General features: G+C 42.6%; 1 protein-coding gene across 4 annotated transcripts in view; it reads right to left on the reverse strand.

Moving 5' to 3' along the window:
- Positions 1 to 6,016: 6,016 nt before the first annotated feature.
- PELI1 (pellino E3 ubiquitin protein ligase 1) overlaps positions 6,017 to 20,845 on the reverse strand; it is a 43,843-nt gene continuing 29,014 nt past the window's right edge. For all 4 annotated transcript variants that reach the window (XM_041404306.1, XM_041404309.1, XM_041404307.1 and 1 more), the window contains 6 exons: positions 14,232 to 14,373; positions 13,861 to 13,990; positions 12,231 to 12,332; positions 10,068 to 10,265; positions 9,767 to 9,955; positions 6,017 to 8,822 (listed from right to left, as the gene is read on the reverse strand). In XM_041404306.1, coding sequence (XP_041260240.1) covers positions 8,256 to 8,822; positions 9,767 to 9,955; positions 10,068 to 10,265; positions 12,231 to 12,332; positions 13,861 to 13,990; positions 14,232 to 14,373 — 1,328 coding nt within the window. In that variant the 3' untranslated portion in view covers positions 6,017 to 8,255. The remainder of the gene's footprint in view (positions 8,823 to 9,766; positions 9,956 to 10,067; positions 10,266 to 12,230; positions 12,333 to 13,860; positions 13,991 to 14,231; positions 14,374 to 20,845) is intronic.

The following is a 20,845-nucleotide window of genomic DNA, read 5'->3' on the forward strand; positions in this document are numbered from 1 at the left end:
TTAGAGTAGATCTGAGTTTATGAGTTCTATAACTGAGCCATGGACCAGGCTGCCTGGAGGCACGGTGGAGTCTCCATTACTGCAGATTTTGAAAGAGTAAGCAAGTTAAACACTTGAAAGAAGTATTTGGGTAGAACCACCCTGCCACAGGGCAGACGAATGAAGGACAGGACTTTGCATGGATCTGTGGTTACATGATGAACAACATATTTTTTAATCAGCTAGTGCAAAGAAACTTGCATCTCAAACTTGCAAAAAACTTGCAAAAACCTGGGAACTCTTATTGGTTGTTGTGGTTTGTTGGTTTTTTTCTGTGGGTTTTTTTTTTTTTTTTTCCCTTTTAAATAGTAGAGGAACTACAGACACTGATTTTTTTTTTTGAGTATCAAGAGCAAAGGTGGGTTAAATATGCCCCATCCTGGGGACTCCTATAGCTGTTCTGCTCTTCCTTTGCAGTGCCCTGGGGAAGCCAACCTCAGACTACCACTTTTATCCTTCTATTCTGTGAATGAGCCCCTAAATTACAGTCTGAAAGATTGTTTGGGGCCAACAGATTCTAAACTTTTGCGTGACACTATTCAACATATTTTTTGCTGCAGAAGCATAAATAGAGCCTAGCTTTATTAACCATTAGCCTATGAAGTTAAAAGTGTAACAAAATGCAGACACACATGGGCTATAAATATATTGATGGTGTTGTGAGAACAGTAATCCCAGGCCTCTACAGTATGAAAAACTCTCCACAGTATGAATAATGTGTATTTGGCAATATTGATGTAGGGCCCGAGGGGATGGCTTGTTGTTTGGGTTTTTTTGCTTTAGTGCTGGCAGAGGCTCCAGGCAAACCCCACTTTTGTGTAGGCATTTAGCCTGCTCTGGTGACAGCTTTCCCTGGCAGTCAGCAGCCAGGAGCTGCCAAGGACTTTGCCACGAGCACGATTCATCATTGCCCAAAGGTGCCTGAACACACCTTCTGCTGCTCCTGCTCCAGAACAGGTGGAGTGAGATTTCCAAGTGATAACGAATGACGCTGGCAAAAATCGCTGAGTAACACTGAAAGCCCCTGCAGCGATGGTGGAGCTGAGGTCATTGGCACTGCTGATCCTGCCTCCTCAGGAAAGCTGCTCTGGATCCATTTTTAATGTGAATAAGTGAAAAAGCATTTAAACATCCATGCCCTGGGTGGTTAGATGGTGTTTAAAGGCCTGCTGATTGCTTTAGCTCCCCTTCAAAAGTGAAGCAAGCTCCAACAGCTTTGCTGTGCAGAGCCTGGGCCCAGCTCTGTCCTGGTGGCCACTGTGACCACAGGCTGTGGGAAGGCCCATATCCCTGTGACCCATCTCAGGCACCGGTCAATGGTGACACCACAGCTTCATCCTGGGCTGGGATCCATGGACATGTCCCCACTACAGCACAACACTCCAGGGAAAGGCAGGCTGGGCAGGAGAGCTGCCTCAATCATGACCCCTCAATCCATGGCAGTTTAGAGCCTTCCAGCCCCTCTGAGGTCACAGCTCCGGGGATTGTCCAGGCAGAGCTACAATGGGCATACCTGCATCACAGACCTATGGAGACTTTGGAAACTGCCACCAGCTCCTGTGCCAATGGGAAGTACAGGACGGAAGGGAAAGGGGCCAATTAAGAAGCCAGGCTGCCTCTGTGTTGCTCAGGGCAAACTGAACAGATGATGGCATCGCTGGAAGCTGCATTTGCTTTTAATTGTCCTCATTTCACTGAATAACTAATTCTCTCTTCCTCCCACACAACAGAGAAAAAAAAAAAAAAAAGAAAAAAAAAAAAAGCAAGCATGGGATTTTTGGAAAGGATGAGTTGACTCAATTCCTTTCATCAAGCACATGACAGCAAGCTGCAGTTTTTAGCTTTGCATCCAGGCAAGTTTAGAATATCGCTGCATGCATTTGTTTTGTTTCAAATCTTCTGGGATCAGCTAAAAATATTATTTTGGAGAGATGTAGATATGGAAGCACTGAAGGCTTCATGTTCATCCAGCTCCTAAACTGCAGCCAACCAAAGGGAATTATGGGTAGATCCCAATTGTAAGATGATATTAAAAAGTTATTTTACAGAGAGCTGGGAAGTGGGAGGCACTTGGAATCTGAACATGATCCAGGGAAAGAAGTGGATCCCTTTAGCCTAGAGACAGGCTTTACACAAGACTCAGCTTTTGTGAGCTGTTTCCCAAGAGCCTAGGAAAGCCATTGCTCTTCCCTCATCATTGACCAGCTTGTTTTCCAGCATTTTCCAGGACAGACTGAAGGGAAACCCTATCTAGGCTGAAAACTAGGTGACCAAAAAAAAGCCTCAAAATACATTTTGCGGGGCCTGGGTCCAGCCAACATGGTTCAGTGCATTAAAATTCACATATTTTAATAGAATCACTTAAGGAAAGGCATGATCACAGCAAACATGACATAGAAACTTTCAGATAAAATATTTGCAGAGAAAAGTGAATTTAATTTTTTTTCTTTGGGGGATGTTGAAGCAGAAACAAATATAAGGGTCAAGACAATTGTATAAATAAGCAGACAGTTAATCTTGGGAGTGAGTAGCAAAGAAAACAGACATAAAGAAGTTTTCCCACTGGTTTAACTGTATTTAACCACACTTGAATCTGACTGACAACATGAACTATCATGTCCTCCTTTCTCTCTCTGTGCTGCTCATGCTCTGTGAATCCTCAGGAGTCCATGTGTCATGCCAGGGCTGGAAGAGGGGAAGCCTTTTCAGGAGACCTTTCTACTACAAAAAGGAAAAATAGACCATCCTGGTATGTGTTCAAACTCCAAAGAACTCCACTCCCATTGTTTTTCTGGAAGGCAGCAGATCTCCAATGGCGATCTCAGCACAGAACTGGTACTACAGATGTAGACAAGGTAGAGGAAGGAAGTCAGAGCAGATTAATAATTTACTCCTGCCTCAGAGCTGTTTAGTGACCCTAAATCAAAATAAAAACATTACAATATTGCAGGTATTGCCAAATTGCAGAGAAGTTGCCTTTGCAGCAGGAAAGTCCTCCTTTGAGTTGATCTTGAGGTCATTCGTACTCCCATGAAATACCTCGGCCCCCTGCACTGGAGCAACGGGCTGATTTGCTGGTGCTTCGCTGCTGTCACAAACATATCCTCACCAGCAGAGCCAGGCCAACACCACAGCCAGCAAACAGTGATATTGATGCTGTTTCCTATCCCCTCCTGCCAGCCCTGCAAGAGGGGCAGTAGGACGAGGACTGGGAGCTGGACACAATAGCAGCATACCCAAGAGTGGCAGGGAGCGGGCAGGGAGCTCCTGACTGCCAGAGCTGGCACTTTGCCTCTGGTTACTCATCTTCCCTGGAGCTTAGCCTCGAGGAATGCAGCCCCAGGCAATGCATTCCTGATCGCACAAGGGCTTGTGCTGGGCAAGGCAAACAGGACCAGCTTCTGCTGGCACCTGCTCACTGTGACTGTGGAATGGGCTGTATTGCCAGGGCTGGGAGGCACAGGGAGGACGGGGGGCAGCAGCAGCTCAGGGGTGTCCAAGGCAGGAACATGAAGATTCAGGCACTGGGGTTAACAGCTAATGCCATTCCCTAAGGCTGCACTGATCCCAGCCTCATGCGTGCCTGAGGCCACCAACCCTGCTGCAGTTCCCAGAGGCTGGGTTTGGCATGGCTGCTCCCACGGAAGCACCTGCGGCTTGAGGGAATAAAAGCCCATTTCTTCTGCTCTTTAAATCTGCCCCCTTTTGCTTTCAGAGATGGAACCAGACCAAGAACCAGCAGAGCTGAAGGAGCTGGCTGCTCCTGCTGCAGTAGCACCCATTGGTGTTTCCCCACTGGAACACAGGAGGAGGAGGATACTGCCTCCCAACAGCACAGAGATGTAGAGCTGTTCTCCACGAGGAAAGAGGAGCCTGAGCTCCTGCTGCTGCCCTGAAAGCAGCACCTGGGAAGGGGCAGGACTGCTGCTGCCCCTGCAGTGGCCACATTTGCCCTGGTCCAAGTCACAGGAGCCATCACAGCTCCTGCAGAGATGCCTTCCCACATCTTCTTTACAGTCTGCACAACAGTGCGGGTACAAGCGATCTGCTACAGTCACAAAAGAGCCTTAGAAACTGCATTTCTAGGATGATCACAGCCCTTATGTTAAAGCCAAGTGCTACAATTAAAAATAGACCAGCTCTACCAGTGTTTTTACAGAAAGGGATGAGCCAAGACAAGAACCACAAAATCTGGTCTAATTCAACAGCAACCTGGCCTAATCCAGGCAGAAAGACAGCATGCATCAGGGTAGATTTATATTGCAAAACTGGAAATGTATTTTTAGAATTGAGCCTGGAAAGTGTCACTTCAGAAGGAGATCAAGCACGTCATGGCAGGATCATTATGGGATTTGCAGAGCACCTTCCAACACAGGAGTCTCCTGAGGTGACTTCACATTAAACCTTCCAGAAGACCAAACTCATTCCTGCAGGTGTAACAAGCCCAACACAGCTGGGATGGGAAGGCTCATCCCCAGCCTGCACCACACTGCTCAGGGCCACACCAGGCACTCGTGGGGCTGCTCCAACCCAGTGGGCAAGTCAGCAAAGGAACCAGAGCACTCTGTTCTCCCCAGGACAGCCACAGCAACCTCCCTGTCTATGCCCCTGCCAGCACCCTGTGCTGCCCCACTTCTGCTTTGGGGAAAAACAAAAACAAAACAAAAAACACAAAAAAAAACAAACAAAAACCCCAAAAAAACAAAAAAAAAAAAATCAAAACAAAAGGGCTTTATTAGCCAGCTGCTGCTTTCTGGCAGTGTTAAATCCATGCAATCTCCTACAGCTGAAAAGCAAATTAGTTCATTAAATCACCTGCTTTACACATTACACTGCCCAGTTTAGGGCAGCCACACACAAACCAGAACATTGGCTGCTCATTTCCAAAGGCACTTCTGCAGAGCTTCACTGAACTTTAAGGCTAGAAAAGTACCTACACTTAATGTCATTTTCCCATTCATTCCCTTATCAGTTCCTTATACCTGCAGTGGTATCCCAGGAACAGTCCTGTCCCATCTCCTGCTTGCATCACCAATGCTTCTTGTCAGTCCAGCAGATCTTTAAAAGCAGGTGAAGGCCACAGATCTCACCTGGGCTGGTCTTTGCAGCTGCAAGGGGCTGCTTTAGGCTGTCACAAGTGGAGCTGTGATTTTCTTAAAGCCAGCAAGGTGCCAAGTCTTGCAGCATCAAAATTTGTTCAAAAGGATTTGCCTTAAAGTTCAGAGTGCTTCAGTAATCCATTTGAGTACTTTTAATGTGAAACTCACTTTGCCATTTACAGAGGACTATTGCAATCATTTATGAAAGAACAGAAGTTTGGGGGAACTCAAACAGGGTACCAGAGTTAGAGATGCTGTTGTTGGTGATGGAACTTGCCCCTCAAACTACTCAACCATTGCTATGCTGCCTCTGACAGTGGGATTTCCCTGTCTCAAGTGTCTGAATGCTCATGTTTGACCCTTCTAAAAATGGGATTAAACAAACCCAGTTTGGGTGAAGAAAAGTACAAACAGGCAGAATGTGGGGCAGACTGAAGAGTGACCTTAGCCTAACACTCCCCAGAGACACAGCCAGTTCTGCTCAGATACCTTTGTCTGGGGTATCTTTTTTGGTGGGGGTGAGGAGTGGGGTAGAGAAGTACAGTGTAAGCATAATGTATCATCTTAAATGGAGCAGAGCTTTAACAAGGGCTGCATGTTGGGCACGACCCTCTCTTCTTCCCCTCTGCAGTTAGGTGTGCATGTACCCAGCTGCACCCCTGGCTCTGCACCAGCTTCCAGCTGGGCCTCCAACACCACTTCCCATATTCCTCCTACCATCCCGTGCTCCATCTGTGCTCACAGTTCAGCTCTGTGTTACTCATACTGCTTTGTAGCTTTCATCATGTTCTTTTCTGGTTTTTCATGTTCCTGTAGTCAACAAGATCAGGACCAGAGAAATGTCAATTACATTTTGTGGAAGACAGAATCAAGAACTCTTGTAATTTTAAAATTTAGTTCAGTTTTTGCTTACATTTCAGTGTTTGTAACTTACTCATTTAACTGTGTCATTTAAACAGCAATCTCACCTTTAACACAGAGTTAAATATAAAACACATTGAGAGGACACATCTGAAAGGAGCCATTCCAAGCCATTACCAGGGAAAACGTCCAAAGTCTGTACAGCTGCTGCTTCTCTGCTCTTAATCCATAGGTGCAGAATAGAGGGACACCTGAGGTGTCCCAGAACAGAAGGGCCACGCCCAGTCCTTTCCCATCTCTTGGAAACAAAGCCACAATCCCAGAATTTCTGTTTTTGAAAAGTGTTTACTCACGTAGTTTAAATAAATTAATTTGCAAATAAAAATTAAAACTACAGTATACTATAGTTTGAATAAGATGATTAGAACAACTACAATACAGGGATTTCTTGCTGCATAAGTTTCATTACTTAATGCATATAATCTGGAAAATGTCAAAATCAGTTATATTTCTATGGAAAGGGAGTAACAGCAGTTACTTGTACATGACAGCTAACTGAACTTATAGTACAGGTTTCCTGACACATGCATTTCCTGAGTGAACCAAACAATATATATAATTTCTTTTTTAAAAATGGAGAAATAATTGACAGTCAAAGTAAGTAATGCATGACATCTAAGCAACACAGGTCTCTTTAAACAAAGAAAATTTTAGAACAGCTTCAAAAGAAAAATGAAAGCTAAAGCTTTGCTATAAAGTACAGAAATTTTCTTACTGTCAATTATACAGTACATATTTAAAAAAAATGTACGAAGCTGGCCAAAAAAGCTCAAATCAATGCTAAAAAGGTCAGGTTGCCATGAAGCACAGTGGGCTGGCAGCAGAGCTGCATGTTGTACACTGGTGTTTTCTGGTGGATACAGAGGGGAAGGAGGGGGAGGAAGAGGAGAGCAGAGACCAGAGCAAGCAGAGCCCACAGCAGCACCTCACTCTGAGCCCAGCCCAGCCCCAGCTCTCCCAACAGAGTGCCAGCTGTTCCCAGCTGCCCGAGGATGCAGGGACACATCCCCTGGCTGCCAGGCTCCACCTCTGTTCCACGTGTGGCCCAGATGAGCACCTGCACCTGGCAGAGGGGCAAAGGCCAGGCCTGAGGCCCCCCCAGCAGTCAGCAGGTGGAAGGCTGAGCACCCAGCTGACAAACCCCTCTCAGGCTGGGACTGTGGCCAAGTGACAAACTGCTCCCCACACACGTGTCCAGGTGCATCCACCTCTCCCCCTGTCCCCACCCCCAAACAGCAAAGAACAGAACAAGCCTCATCTTTCTGCTCTGTTCATGGTTAACAGAACAAGCCTCATCTTCCTGCTCTGTTCATGGTTAACAGAACAAGCCTCATCTTCCTGCTCTGTTCATGTTTAACATTGGAAAAACCCTCACAAATGTCACTAATGCTAAATAAAGAGAAGTGTTAGCGTGAAGGGAGAAAAAAATCCTTAATCTAGACTAAGTTGCATATTCGAAGAGTCTGGTAAATATTCTCCTCATAACCAGATCTTAAGTACAGTCCTACCAAAAAGACAATTTAAGAAATCCTTCTTAGCTACCTTTCAACACGATTAAAGCACAACTTTATGCCACCATAATTTGCATTAGCTTTGTTTAAAAAGCATTTTAACTATTCTAAGAACTCAGTATTTTAGATTAAAAGATTTTTCTACCGTTTTCATCCCACGATCTTCTCCATCCAGAACTACTCTACACATCCAATTGCTGGATGTAACACACTATGACCATGCTACTCTCTAAACATTCTAAATATTTTCAATAATAAAGATAAATAGAAAAGAGTTAATATACATGTTATATTTTACAATGTTTGCATCCAAGCTGTAAACTAATGTTCTTTGAACTATTTACCCTCCATATACAAAAAGAATGAAACACCTTTCAAACACTGTGGGCATGTGATTGAAAAACCATTAAACTGAAGGCATTGGAGTTCACTCTACAACACTTCCTCCACCTCTTCAGAAGTAGTTATTAACCAAAAAAAGCAGGAGGTCTCCCCCTTCTCCCCCCATTTCTTCTATTTCCAGACTTTTCTCAATAAAGAGGGATTTAGCTGTTGTAACAAAAAAACCAAAAAATTCTTCATCTTAATGCAAACCAGCAAAGCCCAGAGAATAGGAAAAACAGTTGGTTTAAAAACGAGAATCGCTTAGCTTATCAGTTTACTGCAGTCCTTGGGAACACCCGTGTTAGTCGAGAGGCCCTTGGAAAATGAGCCTGATGTAACCCTGCTCACCAGCCAGCTGATGCGCACAGAAGGGACAGGCCGCGTGAAAAGTGTGAGTACCGTGAGGAAGAGGAATTTGGGACCAATATGCAGTTGTCTTTTCTGAGCACACGTGTCCGCACGGGCTGAACGCGTGAGTCGGAGGTCCGGCGTCCACATAAAATCCCGCTTCACAGCCGAGCCACAGAGGCACGTAGGGGCCGACGGAGCGGCACATGGGGCACTCGCGGTCCTTGCCGTCCCTCTCCTCTTTGTTCCCCCAGTTGTGGTAGCCGTGCACGTGGCCGCAGTTCAGGTACACCCACGGCTGCTTTTCGTCTACAACATCTTTTCTCTTCATGCTGGGGAAGGCCAGGGTGTTGAAGCCCACGGGGCACTGGGGCCTGGCTGCGTTGATCTCCTGCCTCAGAGCCTCCAGGTGCTTGACGGTCGGCGTGCGCGCCAGCCCCTCGGCCGTGCGCCACAGCAGCGTCGCCCCGCACAGGTCGATCAGGGAGCCGTCCTGCAGCTGGTTCGTCTCGTTCTCAACCTTGACACGGACACAGACATGGAGAGCTGTCACCTAAGGGTCTCTGAAGAGTAACAATGTGCACTTCCACAACACTCATCTGCCTGGAAGATCCATCAAAGTTTCAAGCAGCTTCTGACTGTGTCCACAAGACACCCATAGAGAGCCCAGTATCGGCGTCTCTCTGCCCTCCTTTTTTTGGAAAAACCCCACCCCAACATCTCAAGAGATTAAAGTGTGCAATAAAATAGACCACGTTGAGTCAAGAAAAGCTCCCCTCCCATCTTAACAACTCCCTATTCCATCCCTACAGCACTATGTTACTTGAAATGCCTCAAGGAGTATCACCAGACTGTTTTAGTCCTCCATCATATTTTAGACTTTTCTTAAAACTCCTCTTTACACATGACTTTCCCTTCGTCCCATTAGCACTCCCAGCTAAATATCCAGCTTAAAATGTAGCATTTCTTTCTGCTGAGACATCCCAAATCATATTGAACCCAAGTATCTCCTGGAAATGTCACGAGTGCTTTGGAAACAAGAGGAAGAGGGCAAACTCAGAATGTGAACATGGAAATGAATATCCAATAAAATTATAACTGTTCTTCATTATTCTATAAAAAAAGGAAAAGTGGGAAAAGCAAAAATTCACAAGGGAGAATAGGGAAAATACTTGTAGAATGTGCAGGAGAGCTTACAGAAATACAGAGTAGACTGGAAACTCAGTTTAGGAGAGCAGCCTAGATGTGCAATTAAGTACTAGTTTGCAGATAAGCTCAGTCAGTTATTCAGGCTGAGCAAGACACCTTTGTGCACACAGACAGACACATAAGAGGCAGTGTAACTAATTGCAGAGGTGACAACTACGTGGAATTCCAGCAGATTCCAGCTCTATGCCCAAACTATACCCTTTATGGAGGCACCATTTTAAACAGGTTGCATAAAACACTGATCACTCCTCTCACCATTTTTCCCCTCTGTTGAGCTGATCTGGTTTCACGGAGGCTGAACACATTCCCACACACAGAAATCTCTCTCCACACCCCTGGCTTGGAGTCTTCTGTGAATCCATTACGAGGATGCATAACAAGAACTCCATTTGTTGTTAGTCCATCCATTTGCCCATCTGATGTCTTCCACTTTGCAGCCTTCTCCTAAAAGAAATTGCATCAATGAGAACCTTTAATTTGGCTAGAGTTATGAATTAGTTTAAAAAATAAGCCTCCACTGAACTTTTAGTGGAAAAAAGAAAAAGAATTGCCTTACCCCAAGAAAAATATTTTTTGAGGAGTCAAATCCTGCAGCATATATTCTTGCTGTAAAGGGAGGGTTACGTTCACATATGATTCTGCAGGCAAACCTTGATATTGTGCTCTGCACAGACTGTGTATCCGAATTACTCTGACTCCCAGGAACTGTATCTGTTACTACAAAGTCTATAGGACTCTCTGTTGACCGACCAATCTGGAAAAGCATTGAGGAAAAAAAAACAACTGGTGAGAAGTTTGTCTCTGGGTCTAGGAGTATTCAAATTCAAAGCAATTAAAAGCAATGATACAAAAATCATGACATTACAGTTTAAAGCATTCCTGTCCACTAGTCTACCAATTTAGGTTTCGAAAGCCTCATCTGAATTGATGAATTTTTCTGTCTCCAAATGATCAAAGTTATTCTGAAAGCTGCGTACAGCCAAACGAAGGAAGGAGAAATAAAATGATGTAATTAAGTCAGTTCTGAGATCATTCCCCATTGAAGGCCTTTTCATCAGAGAGGTTACACTCAGGTCAAGCAGACCAGCTGCAGGAACACCAAAACAGCCAGAGAACAGTGACAAGCAGTCACTTTGTATGTCCAGAACATTCTGAACAGTGCCAGACTAAGTCAAGGTATAGATGTATGAAAATCGGATTATGTGAGTTGTCTCTTCAGTTCTGGTGGGCACTGAGAAGCAGCAAACCTTTTGTGAAAGACCAGGGACCAGGCTGTTGTGGCAGAGAGGGGCTACATTTACACACTCAGAACACAAGAATGTAACATCTGTCTACCATCAGGTTTTGCTGGTAGCTGTGCCTCCTTTTCTGGCTGCAGGGAACTGCGAGTCTTGCAGTCCCACACAACTGTACTGAGTTTGATGAAACTGCATGACTGCTTTTCCAGTCAACTAATCTTTTACTTTTCTTTGCAAAGAGGAAAAGTAATAACCCTTTCCCAAATATCCATATAGCTGGGTCTAAAGCCCCCTTACACACTACTACTCACTCATTTCCAGAACTCTCAGGCTCTTTGAAAATAGGTGATTATATTAAGACCGATTAACTGCTGAGCAAGAGACCCAAAAGCTTGAGGTGCTTTTCAGTGAGGACTGGAGAGCTTTCATGAGACTAAAACTGCTTTGTCAGAATCTATTTTTCTACTGCTTCTTAGGCAGGATAACCCATGAGTACACGGGGACTGCCAGGGGCAATTTCAGGGCAGCACACATGCCAGAGCATGCCTGAAGAGAGAACACTCACACAAACAATAGCTTATGCTGCAGTGATTTCATTACAGTCCTTTTGGTCTGTTGTATTTGCAGTTGCAAAGCAGCTTCCTCCACCACTTCCCAACACCTCCCACCTCCTTAGATCCTGAGTGGCGTCACAGCTAAATGCTGTGACAGCAAAACTCCTTGCCATGAACTAGTGGCAACAACGAGGTGGGGGGGGAAGCTATGCAAGATCACAGTGTGGGAATCAGAGAGAACAAAGCACACATTAAAAAGAACCCCAAAACAAACCCCTTCCTTTTGAGAAAAACAGGAAACAATTAAAAGATATGAGGGCACACCACAGCTGCAGATGTGTTTGTGGTCCCTTCTCATACACAGAGGAACTGCAGCAAAGTTGTTTTGAACTGCCAGCATCAGCACTGAAGGCTCCTCTCTTCACATCTCCCAGTGCTTTAGACATTTCTGGGTTTGCTTAAAAAAGTTCAGAGTACTTTTTGTATTAGTTGTGCCAAAAGCTTTCCTGTATTTCCACACTGTATTTCTTCTACCCTGTCTCCAACTGGTTGATCCCAAATCCCTTTGTAAATGCTAGAAGCAAAGTTCTAAGTGCTTGAAGAGAAAGGTGCCCTTTATTCTTCATTTTGCAAGGAGGGACTAGGAGACAGATTATGTGACTTGCAAACTAGCAAAAGTAAAACCATAATCTTGTGCATTAGTCACAAACCCCCCCAACTTTCACCTTGGCCCAAGTCTAGAAGATGTACAAACACACAGCCTTGTTCACAGGATGGCTTTGGGAATGAACTGAATAAATTGCTCTGAATGGTGAGTGCAAAAACTGACACACAAACTTTTGGGTCTGAGAGAAAAAGCCTGCTGAGAGGATGCCTTGTTTGAAACTACCAAAAATGAGAACACACTTACACATTTACTTCACGTACCTGGAACATATCTGTGTTGCTGTCATGAGTATATTCAACTACTACTGTCTGGGCCCGAGACAAAGTGTAAGATATGCTGTGTTGGTCCTTATTACTTATTGCCTATGGAAAAATGCCAAATGTTATTGAACCAGTGCACAATAATTCTACAGTATACAGCAGCAAAACAGACACTATATATATATATATAACACCAGACTCTTCTGCTAATTAAGGCATTAAGGCAGACGGTTGTTAATGACACACCTCCAGTTAAACTTCACAAAACCCAGTCCTGGCCACAAAAAAAAGCTGCAGGATTGATTCAGCAACAGACCAAACTGGTCTCTTCACCACATGCTGCAACTAAATAAACATAACCAGGGCATATTATTAGTCATGTTTTGTGTTAAAGCAACACTGGCCTGAACACAAAAGGACAAAATAACCAAATGCAAAGGCTAAAACTGAACGTAACACCGTCATGGCCATCTCAGAGTGAACTTGGCCAACAGCAAAGTGAGGACAAAAACCTAGGAACTTCATTCTAAAAACAGGATTTGAGTTAATACTAAACTCAGTAATGACTGATTTAAGATACATAGATGAAAAAGTGGTGGTAAATAGGGTAAAATGGAGAAACTCAACACAGGTTGCAGAAGTTGTAGTGAAGGTTACAGTTTGTTAGTCTAGATGTTCATTCTGCAATTACCTTCCAGGGAACTAACCAACACTTCTAAAAGTGCTGCTAAGCAGCACTTACCAGACCATAGAGAATTTGCAAAATCAAATGTTCTTTTCATAGATCAACTATGAATGCATCTCTACTACAAGAATTTTAGTAGAAAAATGCTTCTGATTTCAGAATACTTTACATACCATTCCCTGAATTTACAGTCAAGATCCTTAAGTATCAAGGTATTCTGGGAGTCAAACACTTAACACTACTGTGTTTGTTTTACTGTGTTTGTGATCTTGTCACTGGCAGATTCTAAACAACCACTAAGCATCCTCAAATTCCACTGTTTTAGTAGAAATGCTCCATTAGTTACTGAACACAATTGCACACACACTTGAATAGCCACAATATTGCATGGTAATACCTTAGCTATGATGTATTAGTTTTGACATACACTGTTGAAATACAGTTCAGCTTCAGGGCCTAAGCCCTTCCTTTTCTGCTTCTTAATGGGAGCTCTGATTACAAGCCCCATGAAACATACCCTGCAAAACCCACCTGTCCTGATCCCTGGGGAACTCCTACCCACTGGATGGAGCACCAAGTGCACGTGGAGCTTTGGCAAGGATCATTTACAAGTCAGTGCACGTGAAGCAAAGTTAGTCCTAAAGCAGAGTGAGCACAAAACCAAAGTCTAGAAGGGATGACTAGCCTGTGCCCAGAACATTCATGTTTCAAAACTCTTTTTTTTGATGGCTATGGCAAGGACTACGCACAGAATCTTCTTTGCTAAATTGTTTCTTGCTGACCCTGACAGGTACTACAAAACTTTGGATAAACACAAACCATTATTTTCACAGCCAGATATTTATGCTGTTTAAATAATTTCCTAGCAGCTCTTTATATGGAGAAGGAAGATTTCTCCTTTACAAGGAAAAATCAGACAGCGTTGAAGGGAGAAATGGAGCTTACCTTTGCTGCTTGAGGGGTACAGGCAATGTGCACAGTGCTGGGTTTTACCCCATTTGCCTTGGGCCTTTTAAATAAAGCAAATCTACTTTTCCTTCTCCCTCTGTCTCCATTTGGGAGAGACCCATTGTACCTATCAAAAAGCACAGAAAAAGAACAAAGTCCATCATTCCTGTGTTACTTAGTTTCTCATGAGATATGGACCCACAAGAACTTTCATTCTAAGCACCAAGTAGTCTCAATTAGTATAGCATTACTAACTACAGATGTTCAATTAATCACATTTAAACCCAAGAATTGATTAACACAGTACTGAAACATGTCCACAGGATTACAGCACAAAAACCCTCAGACTCTTACACACAAACACTTACCCCAATACAATCAATTCACCATATTTGACTGGTGCTTTTGATGGATGATTTTCTTGATCAGGAGAAAACATGAGCTTAGCTAATGACTTCTCAAACTTCAGGTCTCTGATCAAGAGTTGTGGCACACTTTTTTCATTATTTCCTGTAAAAATAAAACCAAAATTAAGTGTAAGAGAAAATATTCTACTCCAATTACACAAACTTGCACACCAATCTGATACTGCAGGTACAATATTTTGTGCTTGCCATGTTTTGATTTTGTCTGAAATAATTTTTTAAAACACATATATAAAACCATATTAATTAAGGTTGAATTGCCTTGAAGTGCCAGATCACCAAAAAAATGCATTTAGAAAATTTCACTATGTCCTTAAAACATCCACACTTGTTTTCCTCCATGCTAGTTTTTAGAATAAATGATACATAGCTTCATTTATTATATTTCATTCAGCTGTTGAGAAATAGAGCCAGATAGGCATTAAATTTAAAGGAAAAAAAAAAAACAAAACCACAACACAAGACTAGCCCATTAGCTAAACAGGCAAAAGTTTTCATGTGAAGTGTCGAATTCAGAGCTTCCTAAGAAGTTTCTGGATTTGCAGATGGAAGGAAGTTGCATGACAATCTGATATCAAGCCTACCATAAAAGTTTAGGGTGTGCAGTGTGATCGCTCATGCTTAGCCAGAGAGAGAAGTGATATAAACACCTGTTTGAAGGAGGTTTCCTGAGAGAATTCCATGTAACTCCTAATGAAAACAGTCCTGAAGTGCATTTTTTACTCAGACTTCTGCTTTGAGGAACGGTTCATATCATATTTTTTACAGCTTCTCATTAGTAGCATTTCCAGACACTTTTGACCTATGCAGCTCATCTCTGACCTTCCTCTAGAGAAGCCCTACCCAGCAGAGCACTTGCTTGATAAAGAATAAAGCTGATGAGAGCCTGTTTGAGGCTTTCTTTAATAGGAATAGGAACATTCCCTTGGTGCTTCCGGGTGAGTTTTCATACCAACTCAAAGAGCTGCTAATCTTTTTTAGTACTGATGGTTAACATTCTGCCTTCTGTGCAAATGCACTTTTTGACCCACACAGCACTTTTTGAATCGTGTCATCAACTTTGATCATAACTACAGTGCTGTATCTCCACTTTCTTCTACCTTGACTAGACCATGGTTATTAGCAGAAAAGATGTCATCATGCAGATATCATCTACCCCCGTGTTATGTCATAAGAATAGAGAAAAAGATGTGGCAGTGCTTGACAGCCTGCTCCCATTTGTTCAGGAGCTGATGCAAAGATCCCTTTACTGACCTTCTCTCCCAGTCTTTGCTCATTCACAGAGAAGCCTGGCCTTCAACATGTTCTCAAATCTGCAAGTTCCTATTCAGCATGCATACATTGATTGCCATCTGCAATCAGCTCACAGTGCTCTAAAAACTCAAGTTTGCTCCTTCACACTATTCCACATATTTGGGAAGGCTTCTCACTAATACAGGCGAAGACATCACACTGTCTCAAAGCATTTGCTATGATGCCTGCAGAACACAACCAGAAGAGTAAATAGAAATCTTTAATTTCTCATTATTTTCCAAATCTCTTTTTTTTTCCAAGTCTGGGTACTGTAGATTTCATAGTGCTTGAAACAAGTTAACTGCAGCCTGTCTTTGTGGCTAGCACACACAATATTATCACAACAGTACCCTGACCCACTGATAGATGAATGCATTGCAACAAACCTGATTTGCACAACACTGCTGTGAAGTGTCTGCGTCCCACCTCCAGAACAGTGACACCAGCACTTTCTGCAGCCTGGGAAGCAGTGAGCACTTTCACTCAGCAGCTGTCCTGGTCTGTGCCATCACTCAGCTGGTGCTGAAAGTGCATTTTACTGATCCACCAGTCTCCCTCCGTCACACAGGAACAGGGGCAGTGGCACAGGAGACAGTCAAGGAATACAAGTTTGCTCAAAGCCCTTCTGGACTGCTGACCCAAGTGTAGCAGTAACTCCCTGGGATGGTGAGGCTACTCACTGTTGTAAGTTTTGCCTTTGGAATACTAAAATGAAGACCTTAAAGCAAACTGATCACAGGATGACCTTAAATGATGTCAGTAGTCACAACACACTGAAGTGGAGATTGCCACATTTGCTAAGGAGAGCCCCACAACATGAACTGTTGTTAATGTAACCTCTTACCCCCGGCATCACACCCCACTTTGGAGCACCACACTCAAACTGCATGCCTGTGAACACAGCTCAGGGCTGCTTTTCTGACATTAACAGTGAATAAAGATCCTAGTACTTAATAGTGCTCAGTTCTTTAGAAACATTTCCCTTCTGAAGCATTTCTACTTTTGAAATTAGCATAAATCTTCACGATTTATCTGTATATAAAAATAAAGATATATCTTCTATGAAGAATTTTTACAATCAACTTCAACATTTCTTGTTTTAAGATCTTCTTGCATTACACTTGCTTGTACAGGTGTCTTCTGAAAGAGCTCATGTTCTCATCTCCTCCCCATATGATTAACCTATTTTCTACTTGAATATTGATCTCCTCAACAGCCTCTCCCCTGCAATTCAGTCTTCTTCACAAACAACTAATTTAATCTTGGCCAACAGTTGTCCTCTGCCTTCACATTTAACAACTCACAAGAAACAGTAGTAGTGTAGTTTCACTGCCATGAAACTACAGCAGTGCCTGCAAGGAAACAGCATAGAACTAGGAAACACCATGCCACAGTAACCAAAGATTTAAATAGTATAACCCCATATTACAGTGTTAAAGAGCTAATCCTTGCACTTAGAGAAAGTGGGATGGCAAACATTTAAAATAACTTTAGCCATAGTACAAGAACAGGTTTGGTACAGCTTCTCTTCTTCTATTCATCCAAGGGAACAATTTTAATGGAAAACTAAAAAAATACATGTCTCAGTCTGAGTCAACTTCAAAGCCTCATGAAAATAACACGTGAACAGTTAAAGGAGACTCTAATGTGTTACCTGCACAAGTGAACAGAGAACTGTGCAGAAATGATAAAAGGGGTCAGCAGTTCCCAGGGCCAGACTTCAGCAATACAAGGAGTCATACAGAAAATCTCAGTACAAGGAAAGATGTCCCCCAGCTATTGCTCAGTTCCTCCCTAAAACATTTTCTTTTGCTTTACATTTAAAGAAATCCACTCAAGTTTACTTTGCATGTGATGGAAATCCACTTCTTATTAAACTTAAGGAAGGTTTGAGCATTAGAAATTTAGAACCATCATTAATAATACAGCTTGCTCATCCCCTTTCAAAAGTCTGGCTGAAACGTTGGAACTTCATTTTTTTTCAAATACATCTTAGAACCTTTATGAGCTTCACACACCACTTTCACAACTACTACACCCCCAGATTACTTCAACTCAAGTACATACAAGATTCAGTACTCCTAAAAAAATAATCAGTCCAACATACACACTACTTCTCATCCAGTGTGATTGGCCTGGTGCACAGTACCCAAAGGGAAAATATTTTTGTTCCCAGAAATAACAAAGACCAATTATATCCTTCCAGTGAGGTCCTGAAGATCAGTCCAAGGGAAATTTCATGTCTGTGAATAAAACTCAAGTGCTGTCTCACTGGAGATGAGTCTAATCTGCCATGGGATAACATCTCCACTCCTGAAATAGAGCAGGCTTATGAATCATTTAAAGCTGAGTGAAGAACTTACTTGAAGGAAAACTGTTGAGTAGAAGAAAAGTATCCACCAAAATATATATAATGGGCCTTCTCTTGTAGTACAGTCTGACCAGTTTTTATTTCTAGAGTACTTAATTAAAAAGAAAAATTGGCTCTGAAGGGCCAGTGTATATAGCTAAAGAAACAACTGTTTGAACAAAATACAGGCAAATTACATTTTTGCTGCTTCTTGCAGCAGCATTTCCAGACATCAGTGGAACAGGCTTCACTGGAGAAAGCTCTGAACAACAGATTCTTCTAAACTCCTCCAAGAATACTCAACACTGATAAGGAATAAGATGTCAATTACAAGATTCCATCTCATCCAGTATTTTTCCAAAAATCATAGAACTGGCAGCAGCAAACATTTTATGTTCAAGATCTCTGCTTCTGCCAAAGAGAAGAGACCAAAGCCTGAAAATGCTTACCTTTTCACAGTCCTGTATTATGGTTTTGAAAAGATTTTGAGAGTAAAGCAACTTGCATGGCTAAAGGCAAGCACAACTGTTTGCAGTTGCCCCAAACGACAGTGGGTACCAGTTAAAATTCTTCAGTATCAGAAATAGGAAACTGGAACAGGAAGAACTCGTGAACATTTTTATTCTCATCACTGGTTCCTCTGGGGGCAGCAGAAAGTTCAATGCTCAATACTATCACATGCAACTGTTTTGAAAGACTGGGAAGTGACAACAACTGAACTGAGAAAAGCATTTAAAATTTGAGTAACGTTAAGCCTGGTTTCTGACAAGCCTTCCTGCTCTCTAGTACTCACTAAAGCCACAGAAGGCAAAGACTGCTGTAGCTGAAAAGCAAGTCACAGATTCCTGACTCCATTCCAGCAGAAGGAAAAGCTGTATCGTAGTCTCTCCTGTCTCATGCAAACACTGGTCCCTGCATCCAGGCTGTCCCCTGGAAGACCTCCCAAACAACACTTCAGAGTAGGTGAGGCTAAGAGCTCACCTTCCTTGAGCACATCAGTTTCCACGGGGGACAGGCAGATGAATTTTGGTTGGTTTTGAACTATCAGCTCTAGCTTAACCAGTCATCTGCAACCACTCAGCTGCCTTTCCTGGTCACGAGACTCACTCACAACCAGTCTTTAATTGCTTCAGCAAGTCTCCAGATTTTGTTTGCAGTAAGGCACAGCACCTTGTGAATTAAGTTTGCTATTTTGTGGACCAAGTACAGCTTCTGGAATTGCAGCAAGAATAGCAATATCTTAATGGTTAAAATGGGGCGGGGGAGGGGAGAACATAAATTCAATGAGCCCAGGCAGAGATTCATTAAACACTCGGCTGAAAGCTAAAAATACTGGAATAAAAGTCTCTTTGTAATAAATTACCGTCATTTTCTAAACACAGAGCCAGCATTATAGGCTGCTAGCAACTGCAGCTAGTGCCAGACTAGCCCTTTGCTAAAATACTGCATAGAAAACCACTTACACAGTATAGAAAGAAGTCCTCTGTCAATGAATATATTAAAATAAAAATATGCTGATTCAGATGCAAAAAATTGGGAATTTCCTCCTCCCTTTTTATAATGTTATATTTAGATTCTATATCTACATATTTTAAGGTTTGGAATTTTTTTTTTTTTTGCTTTTAGAAATAAAGCACAAGACATTTTATCTATTGATGTTTTAATTTTTTTTACTATATGCAGTTCTGCACTGACTACCCTTACAATTCTCACATACAGCTCTTCCCTGAGAAATTCTGTGCTAAACCAGAGTGAATGGGGACAAAATGGAATCTAGTCCTTTTGACAGGGATGCAATGGCAGAACAAGAGGCAACAAACAAGCTACAACACAGAGAATCCTGATTAGCTATTATGGGAGGGAAAAACCTGCAATCCACAGAGCCTATGGGATCTCCATCCTTGGAGATCAGCTGCATGTGGCTCTGAACAGCCTGACCAAAGGCAGCCCAGTCCCATTTTGAGTCCAGGGACTGAACCAGACAATCTCCCAACCTAAATTATTCCAGGAATACAATTAATTTTAGGAAGTCCACACAATTCTATCAAGCAACTGGAATATGCACTTGAAGTGCACTTTTGACCAGCTAGACACATATTATAAGTAATTCCATTACCAATGAAACAAGATTTTGTCCTTATCCTCAAGATTTACAGGTTAGTGTCTACAGCTTTATTTGGATTTAAAACCCCATACTGCAGACAAACAATTCACATTGAATAGAGTGGCAATACCTGAGAATACACAAGTAGGACCCAAGTTTGCCAATATTCACGTACACATTTAAGCTCTTTATCACTCCAGTTTCCACTAGGCAAGTCTCCTGCAACTGCAAGATCAGAAACCAAAATCCTCTGAATACACATACAGTATTTCAGCACTGCATATTCTCTTCTATGGTTACAGCTCACCACTTCAAAGGACAAAAAATCTTGATTTCCAGATTTAAACAACCAGAATATTAAAGTTAAGTCACTGAGAGACACAAACAAACTGTACAGAACACTAGTCTCTCAAGATGAAGATATTCACAAGCATGGAAGGAGAAGGCAATAAGCAATCAGAGAGAAGGGAAAAAAAAAAAAAAAAGCAGCACCAACCAAAACCATCACCAACAAAAAAAGCACCAAACTCCCAAAAAACCAAAAACCCCACCCACCAAAAAAAAAACAAAAAAAACAAACCAACCCCACCCAAACCCCACAGTAATTCCCAGCAGACTGACTGCTTGTTTGAGTATGAGTTCCCACCAAGCCCAGCTTGCCAGGTTTCACACACAGTATCAATAATGTTACTGATCTGCACTGGTGCAAGCAACAAGGAATCAGGTCCTTGCATCACTACGTTTCTGAAAGCTGAGACAAAGGTTGAGAAATCACTTTCTTCTACGTGACGGGTGAAGTAACATTCACCA

This window comes from Onychostruthus taczanowskii, unplaced genomic scaffold (assembly GCF_017590055.1).
Source record: "Onychostruthus taczanowskii isolate IOZ18803 unplaced genomic scaffold, ASM1759005v1 scaffold21, whole genome shotgun sequence".
Taxonomy (NCBI): Eukaryota; Metazoa; Chordata; class Aves; order Passeriformes; family Passeridae; genus Onychostruthus; species Onychostruthus taczanowskii.